Source organism: Pagrus major, chromosome 8, assembly GCF_040436345.1.
Source record: "Pagrus major chromosome 8, Pma_NU_1.0".
In the NCBI taxonomy this organism is placed as follows: Eukaryota; Metazoa; Chordata; class Actinopteri; order Spariformes; family Sparidae; genus Pagrus; species Pagrus major.
In genome coordinates, this window is record NC_133222.1 from 16,806,986 (window position 1) to 16,827,586 (window position 20,601).

The following is a 20,601-nucleotide window of genomic DNA, read 5'->3' on the forward strand; positions in this document are numbered from 1 at the left end:
GTATGCTCTTATTTTCTATTGACCAATATAAGGGAAGTCTTTTTCCTCCCTCATACTCTGTCCTCCAATCAGTGTATAGGAAGGTTACCATGGCAGCTGTGGTTTGACTGGACCTTTGCTCTTGATCGCCTCCATCATTAATCATTCTCTCATACTCTTTCCTTCTCTGTCTGTCATGTGCTCCCAGCCAATCATTTTCCTCGTCTCTTCAATAATGAACACCTTCCTCTGCTTGTCTCTTTCCATCACATCGCCTCCTCTCTGTCTCCTTCCATCCACCTCTTGCCGTCTATTTTTGCGGTTTGTGGCCACGACTCTGCAGGTTTTCACTCCATCGTTACAGCACCTCACTGATTAGCACTCGTCCACACAGAGAAGGTGAACTAGTCTGTGAAATCAGCTGCTGTAGCATGTTGGCTGGAGCCTGCAGAATCATGGCCTGCTATGGCATCTGATTAAAGGGTCAGTTCACCCAAACAACCAAAAAAAAAAAAAAATCTTACTTACCTCTGGTTGAATCTAGTCGTGCAGATAGCTTAGTACACATTTTGAGATATTTGGATGAATTTTTGTTTGTGTGCACAAAACATTTAAAAACGTACATATGAAAATTCAACAGCAACATCTTTAAAATTTGATACTACTGATGCTAATTCTTGTTTTGAGTAGCGATAATAGCTTTAATAGGATCATTACTGAAATAAAAGACTCAGCTTCTTTTTTCTTTTTTTAAGACTGAAGTGACACTTTCCAACGCACTTTGAGTGAGTTGGATGTCCGAACAACTTCTTTGTTGAATACTATTTATCATTATTAAAATTATCATTATATTAAGAGATTAACAGAGAAAAGTAGAGACAGATGCCTAATATTTGGCAAATCAAAGCGTAGGTGATGAAAATGTAGTCAGTATTCCATTATTGATGCATTTGTCTCATAAATTGTGGCACATGGCTCATCCTTACATTATTGTACGTTAGCTGCTTTTAATTATAGTAAAGTAAAATTGTCGATAGCTGTTTTTTTAGCCCTGGTATTAATTGATATCGGATCAGATAGTTTGTGTTTTGTGAATTATTCTAAAAGTGTTTACTGTAGTGTGCTGGAGGCAGGAGCCTCAGAGTTGGATATCTTAAGCAAAAAGTAAAACTATCTGCATGGATAAATATCACTAGAGTTAAAATGATAAGGTTGGTGTTGTTCTGCATTTTTCTCATTTCAACAAATCTCGTGAAAAAACAACAAACACAACAATGCATCAGTCCATCTCTCCATACTTTATGGCTTCCCTACCCTGTCTGTGGCACAAAGCCCATTTGTTCCCACTAATAATACATATATAGTAATTATAAGTTATTTCCTAAAACAGCAGGAGTAAATCCTTGAGTTGATGGGGCCTATTTTCAGCTGTGTGTTAATACACATTTGATGGACTGTTGTGTATTTACACCAGCAGACAGTTTATGTGGAACATCCATTTTTTTGGATAACAGTGGAGCACAAATGAATAAGTTACTGTATATCAGGCTACACAGACTGTACTTCTCTGTAGGATCCATTCATCATTGGTTTTGGTCTTTTGGGGATTTGTTGAAAACAAAAAAACTGAGTTTAACTAGTCCTATCCTATCCTTTAATTAAGAAAATATGTTGTCATTTGGGTGAACTAATCCTTTATGCTTTGCCACTGTCATTTCCTCCCACATCTTCCTGCACGATCACTGACTATGATCTCTATCGCCTCCTGCAGGTGAGCTGCGGCACATCACCAAGCTGAAGCCGTGGTCCCTGTTTGACGTGTTAGTGGAGAAGTATGGCTGGGCGCACGAAGACGCCGGCCACTTCACTCACTTCCTTCTGCCCATGCTGGAGATGGTGCCCGAGAAGAGGGCCTCGGCCGGCGAATGCCTCAACCACCCCTGGATCAACTCGTAGCCACAATCTCTGATCAGACGCCCTCCTCCCCTTGTCCCCCAACAGTTAGCCCGAACAACACCCCCTGGTGGCAGCCTGTGGAACAACAGCATGGAAACGAACTGAGTCGGATTAGACGAGAAAGACTTAATCTTTCCTGCCCTATCCCTCACATCCATTACATGCTTATCTGAGTAAATCCCACACACTTTCCCTTAAAGGAATGTAAAGACTGGGTTATGGACATTAAATGGCATAGTAGCTGTGTCTTCCGTAACATCTCCCAAAAAGAATCAGATCATTTGAAGATGGATGCTGCTCACACCGTAAATGGGAAAGAGACGCACTTTCTTATCCTCTGATTCTGCCGCAAAGCTGTCAGCCGGTCTCGTCCATCTAATCTCCTCGTAATTCTCAGTTTTAACTTGTTTGGTTTTAGTCGTGGGCAACTGACAGCTGCTGATCTCTGCAGTGACGGGAAAGAAAAGTCAACAAGAAGCCCCATCACAGTGCCGACAGCCCAGAGCTCCATCTGCCATGACCTTTACATAGCCAGGGCCTCAAAGACAGACAAGTGTGTGTTTTTGTGGGTGAGAATGAGCACAAGCCTGTGCTCAAGACACGCCTCTCCTCTCTCTCCAGCCCAGTTGCCCTACCTCCCCTCCCTCCCTCTGCTTTGGAAGAAACACGTCATCGGACTAAAAGTTTACACCCTGGTTTCTTCCACAAATCCAGTCCCAAAAAGCGCCTCTTACCCATTTTTCCTCCCACTTAAATGAGCTGCATGCTCCTGCCAGGGGCCACCTCAGAGAACTGGAGGGCAGCCAGTCCTCCAGGGGGCACCACGCTGACAGTTGCCACTCTGACAGAGACAGAAAAAGTTGCGGGATGTGAGAAAAAAAAAAAAATACAATCAATTTAACAGGGAGGAGGACTGCTTGGTCTATAAAGACTATTTTTAAAATGCATGGAGGGACTGATGGATCAGCATGAACGGATATGACAAACGAACGATGGATGCGTTATTTTATTTGTGCATTTCGCTGGTTTCTTCCCCGTTTCATTGCCTCTCATGGACATTCTGTTAGAAAGAATTATGTTAGGATATTTTGGTGCCCCCCTCTGAGGAACTACATTACAACCCCTTCTTCTCCAGCTTTTGACATTCCTAAATCTTGGTCCATCATTCCTGACTTTATGAACAATTCTGTTGAGTCCTGCTGCGGCACGTTTACCTGATCTAATTGGTACTATTCCCCCTTTTTTTCCCCTATAGAGGAACCCTTTGATCCCTGAGCTTCTCCAGAAAGGGGATGGTCACATGGAGGTTGCACTTGTCTTTGTAGATGTCCTTCAGGGATTTGAAATCTTTGTACATAGAACTGAGATCTTACAACGCAGATGAGCGACCGTGGACAAAGTTTCACACACAAGCATCATTCCAAAAAGTTGTTGGCATAACTCGACTTCCTCTGATACAGTTGTGGGAGGTTTGGCCGCATTGCTCCGGCCCTGGAGGAATGTTCAGACTGAACCGTGCCACCTGGTGGCAAAATGAGAGTACTGCATCGCCACACACTGCTGCTGCTCTCAGTGCCAACGCTCCAAGACGTTCCACTATATCTCTCCACTTAATCTCTATTTCTCTGTCACACACACACACAGACACACACAAGAAAACTCGCATCATCACAATTAGTCCAGTTGCCTATTTTTCGCAATAAATGAAAAAAGATGAGTATAAGTAAATGGTGAGATATTTTTAAAAACTATTTAATTCATTAAAAAAAGAGGAAAAAAAAAAGAAAACAACTTTTCTCTGGTTGTTGTGACCGTGACAGAATCTCGTCTTATACTGAGGTGATTGTGTTTGTCTATTAGAGATGTTTTTATTTCTTTTGTCATTATTATTATTAATTATTATTATTATTATTGAAAGATTTTTTTACACAGTTGTCACCTCTCCCCTCCCTCCTTACTTGAACAGTGCTGCTCTGTCTGGGCTCTTGATGGTGATGAAAAAAAAAATCAACAGTTTTGCAATAAAGGGTATGTGATGAGTTTTTTTGCACCAAAACCTCCTGATCTCACTCTTTCAGCCATGCTGACTGTTCTTCCTGATGACATTGACAGAATCGCGTCTCTTGTCTGTGTTTTTCATTGACAGATTTAATAAAATTGTAAATTAATGGATCCATTGCCCTTGATGTAGTGAATTGTCTGTTTTGAAGCTGCATCATTTAATGTTACTGAAAAGGTCAGAGAACTTAAGACTAGGGGTGGGAATCACAGAGTAGCTCACGATTCGATACAATTCACGATACATTACCCACGATAATGACAGTATCACGATACGTTGATTCTGCAATAATCTATACATTGCTAGACAATCATCTAATGATACATCACGATATCTAACTGGGGAACACAAAATACCCCCAAAAAAGCAAAATGCAGGAATTTCGATTTATTCACTGCATTTTTGTGTCAATTTGACAGAATTTGAAACCCACTGAGATGTGTCCTACTGAGAGGAGGTGTTGCATGTTTTCATACAAATATGGATATCTTTAACCGTATCTCAAGAGGAAGTATCGTGACATATTGCGGCATCGATATTTTGTCCCACCCCTACTTACGACTAGTCACTAGAGGAGAAAACAGAGGAAAGCAAAAGACCAGTTAGCATGGATTCCCTTTTTATTGATATGCACAATTCATACAAGTGTTCCCGCTATTGAAATGGTAAAATAAAAGACATGGGTCAGCTGTGAGTACAATAAGCCAAAGCCTACACATTGTCAATGTTGTAATGTCAGTCAGAACAAATGTTACCAGGTATTATGATTCACACCAGATATGTCCATTAGACAACATTATCTAAGATGCAATAAAAGATGGAGTGATAAAAGACATCCTGAGATCAATATTAGTCATTAAAAAGTAAAAAAGATGCTATTAAGTATCAACTAGGGATCTTATTTTATATCATTAATCACTACAAATGGTCTCTGAAGCCCTCTGTGTGTCTGACGATGCGTCTGACTCCATTAGCACTCAATAAATATGTGGTGCCTCATTTAAAACGCATACACTCTCCTTCATTAGGCTCGGCTAGTGTTGCCTTAAAGTGGATTATGGTGGGTGGAATTTTGGTACTACAATCAGACAGTACATAAAGTAAAATTCAAGAGCAACAGTGATAAAAGTGGAATCGCCAACAATTTAAAACTCAATGAGGTAATAATGGCATCAGCACTGCTAAAATGTAGTGATGAGACAGTGAACATGTGATCCACAGAGGAATCTTGCATTGTACGGTTGAAGACAACCCATCACTGATGCATAAGGAGGATACATTATCTTTTGATGTACTATATAGTAGCATATAGTGTAGTTGTTTATGTGTATGTGTGCGTCAGAGCTGTGTATAGTTCTTTAGCAGCAGGGGTTTGGCTGACTCCAGGATGTCCAAGTTCGGATCGAGTGACCTGCCCAGACCTTCAAGCACCATGATGGCAAACACAATGGAGGCGAAATTACTCTCCAGCTTCACCTGGGAAAACAGTAACAATGTCAGTGAGCTATCGCATCCCGGCACTCCTTACTCTTCAAGTTTGTTCTATTGGTGGTTTTAAATTTCAAACCCAAGTACAAAACCTAAACAAGCACTGTGTATGCATCAGATTATGATCGTTTCAGTGGCTTTTGTAGTCTTTAATATGCTTTTATTCTTTTAACTCTGCATCAGTGAAGGACAAAACCACCACTTATTCTGTTCATTACATAGACTGCTTAGTACAGTCAGAGGATTTAAAGTTTAAACTTCTACCTTAGAGTACAACATCCCTAATGGTGTTTTTAAATGTTTTCATGTTAAAACAAGCCATTGGCCCCCACAAAGCAGCAGTTTTGTAAGTTAGACTTCCTTCACAGCAAAATGAAATAGAGCACAGTGAATAACCTTAAATGTCTTCCTGCTAAAACCAAAACGTTCAGGGGTCAAAATTCAGCACTGAATAGTCAACTACAAACCTCTGCAACAGCAGTGACTCTGCTGTAACGTCACATAAATCTTAAGCTACTCTGCATGGGGTTCAGATGAGTGTTTGTTCACAATAATGAATGTAACCTCCTGAAATTCTACCTTGTGTTGAATGAGTAGGCCAAAGACTCTGGAGAGCAAGTCACCCACTTGGACCTATGAACACAACAAAAAACCCAATAAACAAAACACATCAACAGTAATAAGTAACTGTTATTTCATAAAGTAACTGATCAGTCTGACCAGCTAATAAGATATTTTGAATAGTCAAATATCTTCTGCTGATTGATGTTACTAACCAAAATGGCTATTTTTCATGAGGACTTAGTGGTTTGGTCAATTTGCCTCTGTGAACCTGCATTCTTGTTAGCCTAAATAAACTATCTATACGTTACTTCACTAGAAAGTTTTCTTAAAAGAATGGATGGGCATTTGCAGAGAAGCGTAAACAGTAAGGGATTAAGTGTTACACTGAGTAAGTAAGTTATAATTTTACACAGGGCCACTGATACCAGGAAAGCAAGTAAAAGGTTAAAAGCAGCAGTGCTTATTGATTCATTAATTAATTGATAAAAGCACACAATATTCGCCAGAACCAGAAGAAAATGGATACCGAACCTCAGTGTGTTATACTAGTAACAATTACAGGATGACGTCCTCTACAGCTGAACATAGTAACATAATAACCAAGACTATCACGGTAGCTATTATCGTGTGGGCCTGCATTCCTGCATTGGAAAACACAATCCAGGTTTGTACCTTTCCCAGAGAGAGGGTGTTGCTGAGGGCTTGGTCCACCAGCTCGGCCATCTCCTTCTTAAACTGTGGCACGTCCTGGCACTCATTGGCCCTGGCATGATTCAGGATCAACTCTGCCACGCACTCACCCTGAAGAAAGAAAATCAAAACCACAATGACAGCTAGTTCATGCTAGAGGTTTTGTCTGACCTTCAGATAACATTTCTTTCTTGTTTGCTATGTTTTTCTATTGAAGAGGCATTTTTAAGGAGATAAAGACTGAATGGATTTTATGTGGAAAAAGTTGAAAATTAAATGACAAGTTTGCTCTTATGCGTTTTTACTGTAATGTCTGGTTAGATGCAGCAGTTTCCCCAATCCAAGACAAATTTCTCCCACAGGCGACAATAAAGTAACCTTACCCTTAAGTTATATTTTCTGATACATTGCTGTAAAGTGAGAAATGTCTAAATTTCCCAAATTTTTCTCTGAATTTCATGATCTGGAAACCAACCCCCCCCCCCCCAAAAAAAAGGTTTCATCATATTCAAAAAGGTAAATGGCCATGTAACACTAATTTTAATCAGGATGTCTTCCAGATACTAACAGCAGATGGAAATTCAGTCACTGGGTTTGGTGCGAGTTCACATACAACTTGACAAATTAGACAGAATTAGACAGAAAACATTTCATTACACTAAATTAAACTGCCGTAAATAGTAAAAAAAAACACACAAAAAAACAAAAGTATCATATTTGAATACATGAGTTTAAAAAAAAAAGACAATTTTGTTCAGCTGCCACAGTTCAGCATGGAAACTTCATGTATGGTGGCTTTCCTTCATTACCTGTCGCAGCACCACAGCTGTGAAGACAGCCTTCAAGTTGGCAAGATCTTGGTCTTGAAGCTGGGCTACGATGCCAGCATCCAGCAGCACCAACTGGAAAGGATTCGGGTCCGGCCTGACGCTGACCACTACTGTGTCCCACAAGTCAGTGAGGGTGGTCTTACCATGGGCCTCCCCTGAGATACCAGCACTGTCACTGGAACCAGGAAGAGGCCCCAAGCACTTGACCAGAATGTTCCCTGGATGGAGATCTCCGTGGACAAAGTTGTCCACAAAAACCTGGAATACACGATGGAAATATGAAGTAAATATAATCTGATATAATGACAATCGCTGCCATTAACTCAGAACACATGAACAACAAACAGACAGGGAGACATTCACATACAAATTAGGAGACAGCAGTAATTGTAAAAATCAATCAGAAGCAACTGAAATGGAGCAGGTTCTGTATCTCACCATCTTCAGGATAGTGTCTACTCCCATCCTGGCTATTTTCTGCTTCACCTCCAGAGGAATCTCAGAGCTCAGGTAGTTGGATATGGGCTCACTCTCCTGAACAAACATGTTGATTATAATCATAAAGATTCTGATTAAATGAATATCTTTAGAGTAATTTTGTACTGCCTAGAAATCACATTGTGTCACACAGGTTGAGCTTACTAAAGAAGACAATAGTTCCATAGTTATACAAGTGTGTATTTGATATTGTGAGATGTGGGAGATAGATTTTGAATCCCTCTGCACTCACTTCAAAAGTCTCCACTAAAATGGTCCTGGTGACAAATGGTCGTAATGGAGTTGGGAACTTGACATACTCCACGTTGCGGAAGTTATCCCGGAAACGCTCGATGTTCTTGGCCTCAAACCGGAGATCAATCTAAAATAAAGGTTCAGTTACATCACTTGAAATGACTCTACCAGCTACTATTCTATGAAGTTATGTTTTCTTATCCTAAACTCTGGCCTCTAGAGAAATGCTAATAAATCTAGAGCTGTAATTATTTTATAATATGTGGGGGTCTGAATAATCCTACCTGTTTGGTCATGAGCTTCTCAAACTCCTCCACGATCTCAAACAGACTGAGCCACTTGAGACCAGGCAGGCAGTGCAGAAGCCAACTTCCTGCTTTCATCAGCAGGAGGTCCATTTCAACCTGCCTCCTTACGCCTGGATGTAGCACCTGTAATACAGCAGAAAGTATTTAGAAACATCTGCTGACAGGGTTAAAAAAAAAAAAAAAAGAAGAAAGAAAGAAAGAAAGAAAGAAAGAAAGAAAGAAAGGGTCAACGTGTTCAACCAGGCTGCAGTCTCCTACCTTGATAGCCACAGGTATCAGATGCCCCTTCTCTGCACTGCTCTCCTCATGCTGCACCTTTGGGTAATTTCTTTCCTCATAGCCCTCCTCCTCCTTCCTCCCCCTCCAGAGCTGCCACAAGGACCTGGTAACTCCTCTCAGACCAGGTATCTCCCAGGCTTCCAGCAAGTCTTCTTTCTCCATCTCCTCCACCAGCGACTGGAAAGCTGGATCGTCCACCTGGTCCGCATTCGCCCATCCTCTGTACACCTGGGCCACACATCCCGAACCCACTGGCTCTTTGCTGTCGATCTGTAAAACACTCCTCCAGCTCTCCCCGAAAGCCCTCCGGAGACACTGCTTGGTGTGGGCCCAGGAGTGAGGGCGTACCCTTACATGGAGCCTGGAGAAGCGCTCGCAGAACTCCTGAGAGAAGATGTCCCGCCTGGTGCTCGCCCACTGACCAAGCTTGATGAAAGTGGGCCCAGATGTTTCTGTCACCCATAGAAGAGCATCCAGCCAGTGTCCTGCGCAGCGAGAGGACACCAGAGCCAAGGGGGAGAGGAGGAGAAGGGGGCCAAATTTGAGGAGCAGCACCAATGCACGAAGGGTGAGGCGGAAGAAAAATATAACTTTGTGCACTTGGACTTTGGCTAGAGACTTTCTGTCAGACTTTGGGGATGGGAGAATTGCTTCCTGGCATCTTGCAGCACAGGATGATGCATTCACTGCACCCAAACACAGCAATGTAACCTTGGGGATCTGGGTTAAAATCTGCCCTCTTTTGACAAAACATGCCCTCGAGTTCTGTACGAGTCTGGTTCTGGTAAAGGAGCCTGCTTTCTGGAAGGTGCACCTCAGGTTAAGGAGGACTGCTCTTGCTCCAAAGGCCAGCATGGTCATCACGTCAGTTGGCTGTTAGCTCAGCCATGTGTATCAGTCTTGTACAAAACCCTTTTGCAAAAACATCAATAAAGGATGACGGGATAAACTGCTGCCTCCACGTAAAACATCCACAGATTCAACCTTAAAGGAAAGAGGCAGTTTGGGTCAATGCTACATTAAACTAGCTTCAATGTTTACCTATTTCACAACACATTCGTGGCGATACTTTAACTTACGTGTCAGTGGCTGTTACTGTCGCTTCCTCTACACGGGAGGCGACAGGTTTGCCTGTTCTCCAGCCGTCGACAAGTGAAGCATTTCATGGTTCAGCTGGTGTCACTGTGGCAGCCCAAAATATCCTCCATCTCCATTGAAACCAGAACATCCATGAAAACATTGCAATGACAGCCGCTTCACTTTCGGGTGTGACGTGTTGCCGGCGCGGTCACGTGTCGTCGCCTTAAAGGCACAGGTCCCAAGAAAGATATTCAAAAGAAGAAAAAATACGACGGTGCAGTCACTTTTCGGCAGGGCCTGCCGAAAAGTGACTGCACCCTGTAACTCTGGATTGGGAGGGGTTACATTCTCTGTCTTTTCAGCATTAATAGTAGAGGAAACCAGGTGCATGTACAGTGAATTTGGTCAATATCACTCCTTGCAATCCAGAGTTACAGGGTGCAGTCACTTTTCGGCAGGGCCTGCCAAAAAGTGACTGCACCCTGTAACTCTGGATTGGGAGGGGTTACATTCGCTGTCTTTTCAGCATTAATAGTAGAGGAAACCAGGTGCATGTACAGTGAATTTGGTCAATATCACTCCTTGCAATAAGGACTTACAGGGTGCAGTCACTTTTCGGCAGGGCCTGCCGAAAAGTGACTGCACCCTGTAACTCTGGATTGGGAGGGGTTACATTCTCTGTCTTTTCAGCATTAATACAAGAGGAAACCAGGTGCATGTACAGTGAATTTGGTCAATATCACTCCTTGCAATAAGGACTTACAGGGTGCAGTCACTTTTCGGCAGGGCCTGCCAAAAAGTGACTGCACCCTGTAACTCTGGATTGGGAGGGGTTACATTCTCTGTCTTTTCAGCATTAATAGTAGAGGAAACCAGGTGCATGTACAGTGAATTTGGTCAATATCACTCCTTGCAATAAGGACTTACAGGGTGCAGTCACTTTTCGGCAGGGCCTGCCGAAAAGTGACTGCACCCTGTAACTCTGGATTGGGAGGGGTTACATTCTCTGTCTTTTCAGCATTAATAGTAGAGGAAACCAGGTGCATGTACAGTGAATTTGGTCAATATCACTCCTTGCAATAAGGACTTACAGGGTGCAGTCACTTTTTGGCAGGGCCTGCCGAAAAGTGACTGCACCCTGTAACTCTGGATTGGGAGGGGTTACATTCTCTGTCTTTTCAGCATTAATAGCAGAGGAAACCAGGTGCATGTACAGTGAATTTGGTCAATATCACTCCTTGCAATAAGGACTTACAGGGTGCAGTCACTTTTCGGCAGGGCCTGCCAAAAAGTGACTGCACCCTGTAACTCTGGATTGGGAGGGGTTACATTCTCTGTCTTTTCAGCATTAATAGTAGAGGAAACCAGGTGCATGTACAGTGAATTTGGTCAATATCCCTCCTTGCAATAAGGACTTACAGGGTGCAGTCACTTTTCGGCAGGGCCTGCCGAAAAGTGACTGCACCCTGTAACTCTGGATTGGGAGGGGTTACATTCTCTGTCTTTTCAGCATTAATAGTAGAGGAAACCAGGTGCATGTACAGTGAATTTGGTCAATATCACTCCTTGCAATAAGGACTTACAGGGTGCAGTCACTTTTCGGCAGGGCCTGCCAAAAAGTGACTGCACCCTGTAATTCTGGATTGGGAGGGGTTACATTCTCTGTCTTTTCAGCATTAATAGCAGAGGAAACCAGGTGCATGTACAGTGAATTTGGTCAATATCACTCCTTGCAATAAGGACTTACAGGGTGCAGTCACTTTTCAGCAGGGCCTGCCGAAAAGTGACTGCACCCTGTAACTCTGGATTGGGAGGGGTTACATTCTCTGTCTTTTCAGCATTAATAGTAGAGGAAACCAGGTGCATGTACAGTGAATTTGGTCAATATCACTCCTTGCAATAAGGACTTACAGGGTGCAGTCACTTTTCGGCAGGGCCTGCCGAAAAGTGACTGCACCCTGTAACTCTGGATTGGGAGGGGTTACATTCTCTGTCTTTTCAGCATTAATAGTAGAGGAAACCAGGTGCATGTACAGTGAATTTGGTCAATATCACTCCTTGCAATAAGGACTTACAGGGTGCAGTCACTTTTCGGCAGGGCCTGCCGAAAAGTGACTGCACCCTGTAACTCTGGATTGGGAGGGGTTACATTCTCTGTCTTTTCAGCATTAATAGTAGAGGAAACCAGGTGCATGTACAGTGAATTTGGTCAATATCACTCCTTGCAATAAGGACTTACAGGGTGCAGTCACTTTTCAGCAGGGCCTGCCGAAAAGTGACTGCACCCTGTAACTCTGGATTGGGAGGGGTTACATTCTCTGTCTTTTCAGCATTAATAGCAGAGGAAACCAGGTGCATGTACAGTGAATTTGGTCAATATCACTCCTTGCAATAAGGACTTACAGGGTGCAGTCACTTTTCAGCAGGGCCTGCCGAAAAGTGACTGCACCCTGTAACTCTGGATTGGGAGGGGTTACATTCTCTGTCTTTTCAGCATTAATAGCAGAGGAAACCAGGTGCATGTACAGTGAATTTGGTCAATATCACTCCTTGCAATAAGGACTTACAGGGTGCAGTCACTTTTCAGCAGGGCCTGCCGAAAAGTGACTGCACCCTGTAACTCTGGATTGGGAGGGGTTACATTCTCTGTCTTTTCAGCATTAATAGTAGAGGAAACCAGGTGCATGTACAGTGAATTTGGTCAATATCACTCCTTGCAATAAGGACTTACAGGGTGCAGTCACTTTTCGGCAGGGCCTGCCGAAAAGTGACTGCACCCTGTAACTCTGGATTGGGAGGGGTTACATTCTCTGTCTTTTCAGCATTAACAGTAGAGGAAACCAGGTGCATGTACAGTGAATTTGGTCAATATCACTCCTTGCAATAAGGACTTACAGCGTGCAGTCACTTTTCAGCAGGGCCTGCCGAAAAGTGACTGCACCCTGTAACTCTGGATTGGGAGGGGTTACATTCTCTGTCTTTTCAGCATTAATAGTAGAGGAAACCAGGTGCATGTACAGTGAATTTGGTCAATATCACTCCTTGCAATAAGGACTTACAGGGTGCAGTCACTTTTCGGCAGGCCCTGCCAAAAAGTGACTGCACAGTGACACAGTGATATTGACCAAATTCACTGTACATGCACCTGGCAAACACAGACAATGTTATGCAGAATGTAAAGGCAATCCGTTACAGTTAGCCTACAGTTCTATATATACTGCATTATTGTATTCATAATTATGCTCTTGAAAGTACAAGTTATCCAAAAAGTTACTTAAGTAAATGTAATGAAGTAAATGTAAATCGTTATTACCCACCTCTGATAGCACTTACTAATTTCTCAGTATGTGTTATATGATTGCTATCTAATGTGACGTGGAAACACTCCTGCATTCTTTTCTGCATTGATTTCCTAATCCTCGTTATAAAATCACTGAAACAGGGATATTGAATTATGACTTTATTTATAGATCAAAGCGGTGTAAAATCACATTGCAACAACGATAACAACAACAACAACAACAATAAAAGTGGCAAGGTAAAGCATCTACCCTCATCAATTGTTGACAACTAGCCTACATTATGGAAACATCAGGTTACTTTTTTTATCTGCGCCCTTCTTTTTCCGTAGCCTCTTCACTTGGGCTACAGGACTGCACAGTAAAAAAACATTTCTCTCGGTGCTGCGTCTGCCAGCTGACCCGTAGTAGACCTACGCCCACTTCCTCTGAACTGATGCGCGTTCCCGTCGGGGGCAGTCGTTTTTCGGCACTACACCTTGTTGCCCCATGATGGGACCTTATTTCTGAAAACTTTGCTAGTGAATAGAGAAATACATTTTTTTTTTGTTGCCGTTTCACTTGTGTCAAGAACTACATATATGATGTTTGTGAATTAAAAGCAGCATTTTACAAGTCAATAAAGTCGCAGTTTGTCATAAAACTAATGCAAGACTATAAGAGAATACGTAATTATAAAGCCAACAGTCGCGTTAGTGACGTCGTCCCGCTGAACGGTCGCCAAAACCCGTAACTTAAACCTTGTAAAGCTGCTCCTTTGTATTAGCTTGCTCACAAAACTGACGAACTACCCTTTCACATAACTGCAGTTGTCAATATGGTCAGTTTTATTGTTATTTTCACCTTTGTGAGTACTTTTTCTGTGTCGACTTGGCGGCCATGTTGGTGTTGGTGACGTATGTTGAGCGAGACGATGTAGTTCACTGAGCATTTAACACAAAATTAGATTATTTTTACTTTATTTACGACACGCCGCGACTTACTTGACTCGGGAAATTATCTTTAAAATTGACAAACATCATATGTGTGACTCATGGCACAATTCAAGCGGGATCACAAAAGTATTTGTCTCTTTCCAGTCGCCACCATGCAAAGTTTTTCCAAAATAAGGTCCCATGAGGTCGAGGGGACGTGACTTCGGCTCTGTGTTGGATTCACGGTATGTCACACCTAACTACATACTTTCACACGTATAGTTAATATTTAACTACAATACTTTATTCCCCAAATATATGTAGAGACGTCAACTGCCCTACAGATGGAGACATATCACAAATTATTCTGGGTGCTTGTTCCGTTTGTCTCCTTCCTCTCCTCCTTTCTCCTCCTACAAGAAGGACACAAGGAAACCAAGGAAGGACAGATGGATGAAAGTTTAGCATAATAATTGACACATTTCTTCGCTTATAAACCCTTTTTTTTATATCAGAGCGGACGTTTTTACTTATTTTAGGAAAAGCACAGGTGGAATTAGTAACATTAACAATGGCTCTGTTCCATTAAAGGGGCACTGTGTAGTTTTGGATAAGAAATTCAAACTCTGAGTTTTAATATTTACAATAGGCCTATTAATGAGGTAATTATACAAACTCAGAAATATGTATTTTTTCCATAACTGAATAAACAAGCTGTTCTCAGAGGAAAATAAGGTCCCCAGAACACTGTTTGAAGCTAGAAAGGTGGCAGGGTCCGCCACATATAAACAAAGTAAAACAGTGTGAAAATGTGTTGACCTTTAAGGTCAGTTTGTTTATTCAGTTTACTCAGTAATGAAAACAGAGTTTTTTCATTTAGTTTGTTTAGGCATAAAACAAACAAACAAACAAACAAACAAACAAACAAAAACAGTCAATGAAGTTCCAGCTCTTCTGATTAAAATTCTTCCCTAAACTACATACATACATTAAGTGTCTTCAGAAAATACCCAGTGGTGTTAAGAGTACAACAAATCTGTACTCAACTAGGCTAGGAGTACAGTTGCATTGCTGAAGTAGTGCTCAATTACAAGTAAAACGACTGGTATTAAATTAATACTTACGTAAAAGTACAAAATATTCTGCTCAAACACTATGGGATCCGATAATTGGTCAACCCATAGTCTAAACTGTATACATACATGTAAATACAGGCCTATGTATAATTTGCTTACTTAATTACATTTATTGCCAAGTATCACTTCTGATACCTAAGTACATGGAATATTAGATACTTTAGTGAGTGCCAATAGTATAGATGACTTTCACTTTTACCAAAGTAATATTTTAACATCATTACCTTCACAAATGTCCCCGTTTGCGGGACTAATAAAGGAATTCTGATTTTACTCAAGTATAATTTTTGGTTACTTTTTGCAACACTGCTTAAAGCCCAATGTGACTTTTTAAAATTACTTGTGTTATCTTGTCATAAGATAGTTCAGTTTACTGTTAATCAACGAATGTTTCACATTTTTCTTTAAAAAATGGTCTTAATCTATTGACCATCAAAATAGTTGTCAATTATCTTCTGTCTGTTGATAATCAATTATTTGACTAATTTTCTCAGTGCTACCAGGTACAACAACATGGAAACAACAAAGAAATATTGGGTATAAGGGCAAACAGTATGCCTACAAAGTTGCAGGACACAGTTTTCGCTGGCTGTTGTTCAGTTGTTAAAAGGTGTTGGGCATGTTGGGCAGAGCAGAATTTGCACTATGTGATCTGAGCATTAATGGAAGTGGCATTAAAAGTACTTCCTGATAGGATACTCTGCTTTTTCCTGAACAAAGTTCCTATGAGATGACTTCAGTTCTGCTGTATTATTTTCCTGCGTTGGTATGGCTGGTAAAGTCTGTTTTCATGGTCATAAAGGAAAGGAGGAGATGGGGAACAAAACACACCCTGGGTTTGATTCCATTGTCATTTCCTCTGCTTAAACCAGAGGTCTTGCAAACAGCCTGCGTTGCACCATCAAGGACTGAGAACTTGTCCTAGCCATGTTCCCAGTCACGGTGCGAGTCCCCTGGACAGTGGGCTCAGTGCTCTCCCAGGATCCCAGCTGTAGGCCTGATAGAGGACTCAGCAACACAATAAGGTGGGATAAACGCCAAACAGATGTTACCAGCCCCCACCTCCCACTCTGTTTCCCCCACCAGCTATTGATGGACAAGCCAGGCTTTTCAGATCTCTCTTGCATTTCAAAGGCGAGGTCAGGGTTTGGGCTCAGAGGTCAGCAGGATAGTTGGTCTGCAGAGGTGATGGAGGTGATAGAGATACTGATAGCTGTATAGTACATCTGTAGGGTATAATTAAATCACAGGACAAACTTGATACCCAATCATGTGTGCATGTACAGTTTTACAGTTGTGTTTTTAGCGGTGAGAAGTAATTAAGTACAGCAATTCTGAGGTACTTGAGTATTTCCAACTAATGTCAGCTGTTGTTGCTATTTACTTTGCAGATTCAAATTTTACATTCAAAACATGTGATCAGATGTCACATGTGATCTCCATCTTTACATCAAATTTCTAAATGCCTTGTTTATTAGTTAGTATTATTATTTATAAGTGCATTGTTACAGATGAAACTACCAAACAGTGTATAAAGTAGGTACAACAACATAAAAGCATCACTCTACATTAAAATGCTGCTGACGTGTTAATATATCAGATGCAATTAACTAGATCAGTTTCTTGATTCATTATTTTGTCCACAATGACAAAAGGAAAGTGAAAAAAAAAATGAAATTCTAACTGCTTCAAAAGCCCCACTTCCAGGGATATCAAGTTTACACTCAAAATACAAAGAAAAGAAGCAAATCCTGTGACAAAAATGACAAACTTAAACAATTGCTTAAACAATGACCTCAACAAATAAACAATTATTGAAATACTTCTCTAGATCCACTATTCAATTGGTGGAATAATCATTCAATCGCTAATCTTTGTCCTTACATCAAATTTCTAGATTCAAAGATTGCAGGTTTTCAAAACTTTCTCCTCTTAAAAAAATACATTTGTAATAATGAACTTGCCAAAGAGGGCCTGTGGGGTTGAAGAGGTTAATTATTAATCACACTGGTCATCAGTATGCCACCCTTGTTTCCTGCTCTCTCACTTCTTTTTTCGACTCTTTCCACAGGACCATTGAGTTACTCTGCAGCCTTGTGCCTGATGGTGAGCTGGACTCCCCAGTTTGTAGTCACACTGAGCAGAGGTCAGTGGTAATCAACCCAAACACTGCCAAACCATTTTCTGTCTCACCCTACACACAGCATTCAGCACACAAAACCTCTTTGCTACTTGTAGCTGGTGTTGTTGTTGTTGCTGTTGACTGCCATTTGTGAACCAGTAAACAGAGATAAAAAAAAGAAAAAAAAGATAAACATGTTGTCCCCTCATTTAGAGAGGAAGAGCTGCCCTTGGGCTTCTTTAATTGGCTCCCAAAGGAGGCTTTTATTTATGTATTCAGTTGTGCTCAGCTTTGCCCCTTCCTGCTCCAGTCCCCTTTTTTTTTTTTGAGCAGGACACTCAGTTTCCCCGGCAACTAGGGCTCCAATCGGCCAGCCAGCTGCAGATTAGTTCAGCGGTGGGGGGTTTGAGGTGGGTGGGAGGGGATGTGGTGGGGGGTGATGATGGAAAATGGAGAGGGAGGAGAGAGAGAGAGGGAAGGGAGAAGGAAGGAGGGGGGTGTCATGAGGGAAGGAGGGGTGGGAAAAGTTTTGAGAGGGGGAGAGAGACAGAGAAGGAGCCGGGGTCATTGAGAGATAGGAGTCCGAATGAGTGAGTGTGTGTTTCAGAGCTGAGAGTGGAGGGAGAAGCTGTAAACATTTTAGCTCCGGAGGCTGGACAGGAGGAGGGATCTCCCTGACTTTGTGCCGTTTTCAAACTTTTTGTGCGCTTGGAGCTGCACTCTGTGTCTGTATATGTGGGAGGTACAGGCAGAGGCTATGTAAAGTGAGAGAAGTTGGAGGCAGGGGTAGGGGTGTACAAACCGTGGAAGAGTGAGAGAGAGGGTGGGGGGGCGAAGAAAAGGAAAACTGCTCTGAAGGAAAGGAACCATGCAAGTGGATGTTGTCTTCTGTGGGGTCAGGTTACGCAAAATGAGAAACTACTCCAAGAGCACTTCATCAGGGCTCACCCAGCTCAGAGAGGTAATGTAAAGAGTATGTGTGTCACAGTGTGTGTGTTTGCATGTTGAAAAATCTCCTCAAAAGCCATGCCAGTAAAGCTGTAGTCAACACTGGGATTTCTTTCAATGCAACATTTTGAACACATGTTCGTTTACTTTTTAATGAACCAAACTGATTTGCTCAGTCTGATCCATCTTCAAGCATGTACATCTATTTAGCCTCCTCACATATTCTCTGCAGTGTCAGTTTACATCCTTGCGCCTGACCTTGAATGTGTCAGCATGCATGTGTACGTCCATGTACAGAGAGAGCAATATAGTTGGTAAATGTTAGGATGTGGTTTTGTCTGTGTTTATTTGAGGCGTTTTTCATCCTGGACTTCTTCGGCTCCAGTTAAAGCACGCCTGAGTGTTGCTCAAGTGTAGCTAGTCTCAAACTGTCTGCACAAAGTCCATTACTGCTGCCCACAAGAGACTCGTCTGTAACCTACTGGAGTATCTCAGCACACGTGAGCACACACACACAGAGGCACACAGTTCAATGGCTGTCAGCTCTCATCTGCTTATTAAATGAAAACAAAGTGGAGATGGATGGTTTGGTGGCCATTTGGATAACAGTCAGAGTTCACACTCAAGCCATCACATTCCAAACCGGCTTGTTGAGGGGGAGAGAGAGAAAAGAGGAGAGGATAAGTGAGATGAGCATTCTTCACGGTGAACAAAGGCACCTCTTCATGCAGAGTCCCAGCGCCTGTATTGTTGTGAGGAGGCAGGCAGGGGTGGAGACTCCCCAGGGAGGACAGAGGAGTTCAGGTGGCTCCTAAAAGCCAGTTTTTCAAAGATTAGGAATAATGACCAATAATACCAGGTATTAATGAAAGTTTGCAGCTACTGTAGGTTTGAAAGTTTTTACTTTATACCTGCGGTCACACACAGGTACAATTAATAGACAAATAAGATGCTGGTGAAAATCTAGGGGAATAATCTTTAAGATATAAGAGTGGTTAAACTTGGCCAATTCTACCACCTTCTGCTTTGTGGCCTTAAAAGTAGTCACAAAAAGTGATGCATTTTGACTGTCCAACATAAGCAACAGCAGTTTGTTCGGATCGTATACACAAACAGGAAAACTTGTACAAGCAGCGACACACACAGCGGCTAAACAGACACAGAGAACCACACTTTTTCAACAGGTGACTGAATGAAGCAGAGACCACTTATTAACAAAGACTCCGACAAATTTAAAAAAGCTGAATCTGGTGAATGAGTGTATATTTGACTTACTGTAAGAAGTCGATATGTTCCCAGAGAAATGATTATGGTTCATATCCTTTGCTGAGAAAATATTTAATCTGACCAGTTTCAGTACGAACAAGTTTATTTTCCTCAGCACAAGGCGCCATTAAGGTCTACCAAACATCTTGAATGCATTCCCTGGCCCAAAAAACATTTGCAAGGTTTTTTTTTTAAAGTTTGGGAATAATTTGAAACTTGCAAGACCAAATCATTATCCTCTTAATTGCTGTATTATTACCTTATTGCCATCAACTGACAATATGTTGAAACAGGGACAACTTTTCCTTATCATTTCTTGACCCTTTTCTTTTATGGGTGGTTTTTTAGATAAATCCTTGTTTTATTGAACAATTGGGCAAGTACATGTACAGACCTGACTAGCAACTCAAAAATCAATCACTATCTCCTCTACAACCAGAAGAAATATGTACTATGTCATGAATTTGCTTTTGGCTGACAATGTAGAACTCAAACAAAATATGGCCCATTTCATCAAAATATCACTGCTGCTTGTTGTCAAAAACATCCACAGGACACCTTTAAAGGAGAAGATCAGCCAAAACTGTAGATTCAGTGTCTACTCTGTCATTATGTACTCACCCCCATGTCAATATGAAGTAGGATGAAGTTTTTGGAACTTCACAGCAAAACAGTGTTGCAGCATTCTCCTAAACAAGTGATGGGACTTGTTTTATGAATGTAAGAACAAACAACCCCAAAATACTGTCACTTACAGCTTGTCTGGGTTAAAAAGTCTGTCTTGATTTGAAAAGATGTTATTTACAACCACAGACATGGTGTGTGCTTTTAGCTTAGCAGCTGCAGTGAAGATTTTGGCTTTAAACAAGGTGTAAATGACATCTTTTGAAATCAATTTGCAATCTCAGGGCTACCAGAGACATGGGTTATTATTTTATGTTTTGTGTTTTT

General features: G+C 41.7%; 3 protein-coding genes across 4 annotated transcripts in view; 2 read left to right on the forward strand and 1 right to left on the reverse strand.

Annotated features, from left to right (window-relative positions):
- Window positions 1-3,981, forward strand: part of srpk2 (SRSF protein kinase 2) — a 52,302-nt gene extending 48,321 nt beyond the window's left edge. For both annotated transcript variants that reach the window (XM_073471541.1, XM_073471540.1), the window contains exon 15: window positions 1,751-3,981. In XM_073471541.1, coding sequence (XP_073327642.1) covers window positions 1,751-1,935 — 185 coding nt within the window. In that variant the 3' untranslated portion in view covers window positions 1,936-3,981. The remainder of the gene's footprint in view (window positions 1-1,750) is intronic.
- Window positions 3,982-4,596: 615 nt separating this feature from the next.
- Window positions 4,597-9,869, reverse strand: adck2 (aarF domain containing kinase 2). Its single transcript, XM_073471279.1, has 8 exons — window positions 8,865-9,869; window positions 8,583-8,729; window positions 8,297-8,425; window positions 8,005-8,100; window positions 7,546-7,824; window positions 6,719-6,847; window positions 6,062-6,115; window positions 4,597-5,470 (listed from the first exon to the last, which is right to left on the reverse strand). The coding sequence occupies exons 1-8, from the start codon at window positions 9,744-9,746 to the stop codon at window positions 5,333-5,335; spliced, it is 1,854 nt and encodes a 617-aa protein (XP_073327380.1). The 5' UTR covers window positions 9,747-9,869; the 3' UTR covers window positions 4,597-5,332.
- Window positions 9,870-17,390: 7,521 nt separating this feature from the next.
- LOC141001399 (DENN domain-containing protein 2A) overlaps window positions 17,391-20,601 on the forward strand; it is a 37,582-nt gene continuing 34,371 nt past the window's right edge. Inside the window, exon 1 of the mRNA XM_073472467.1 lies at window positions 17,391-17,460. The gene's annotated coding sequence lies outside the window, so the exon portion shown is untranslated. The remainder of the gene's footprint in view (window positions 17,461-20,601) is intronic.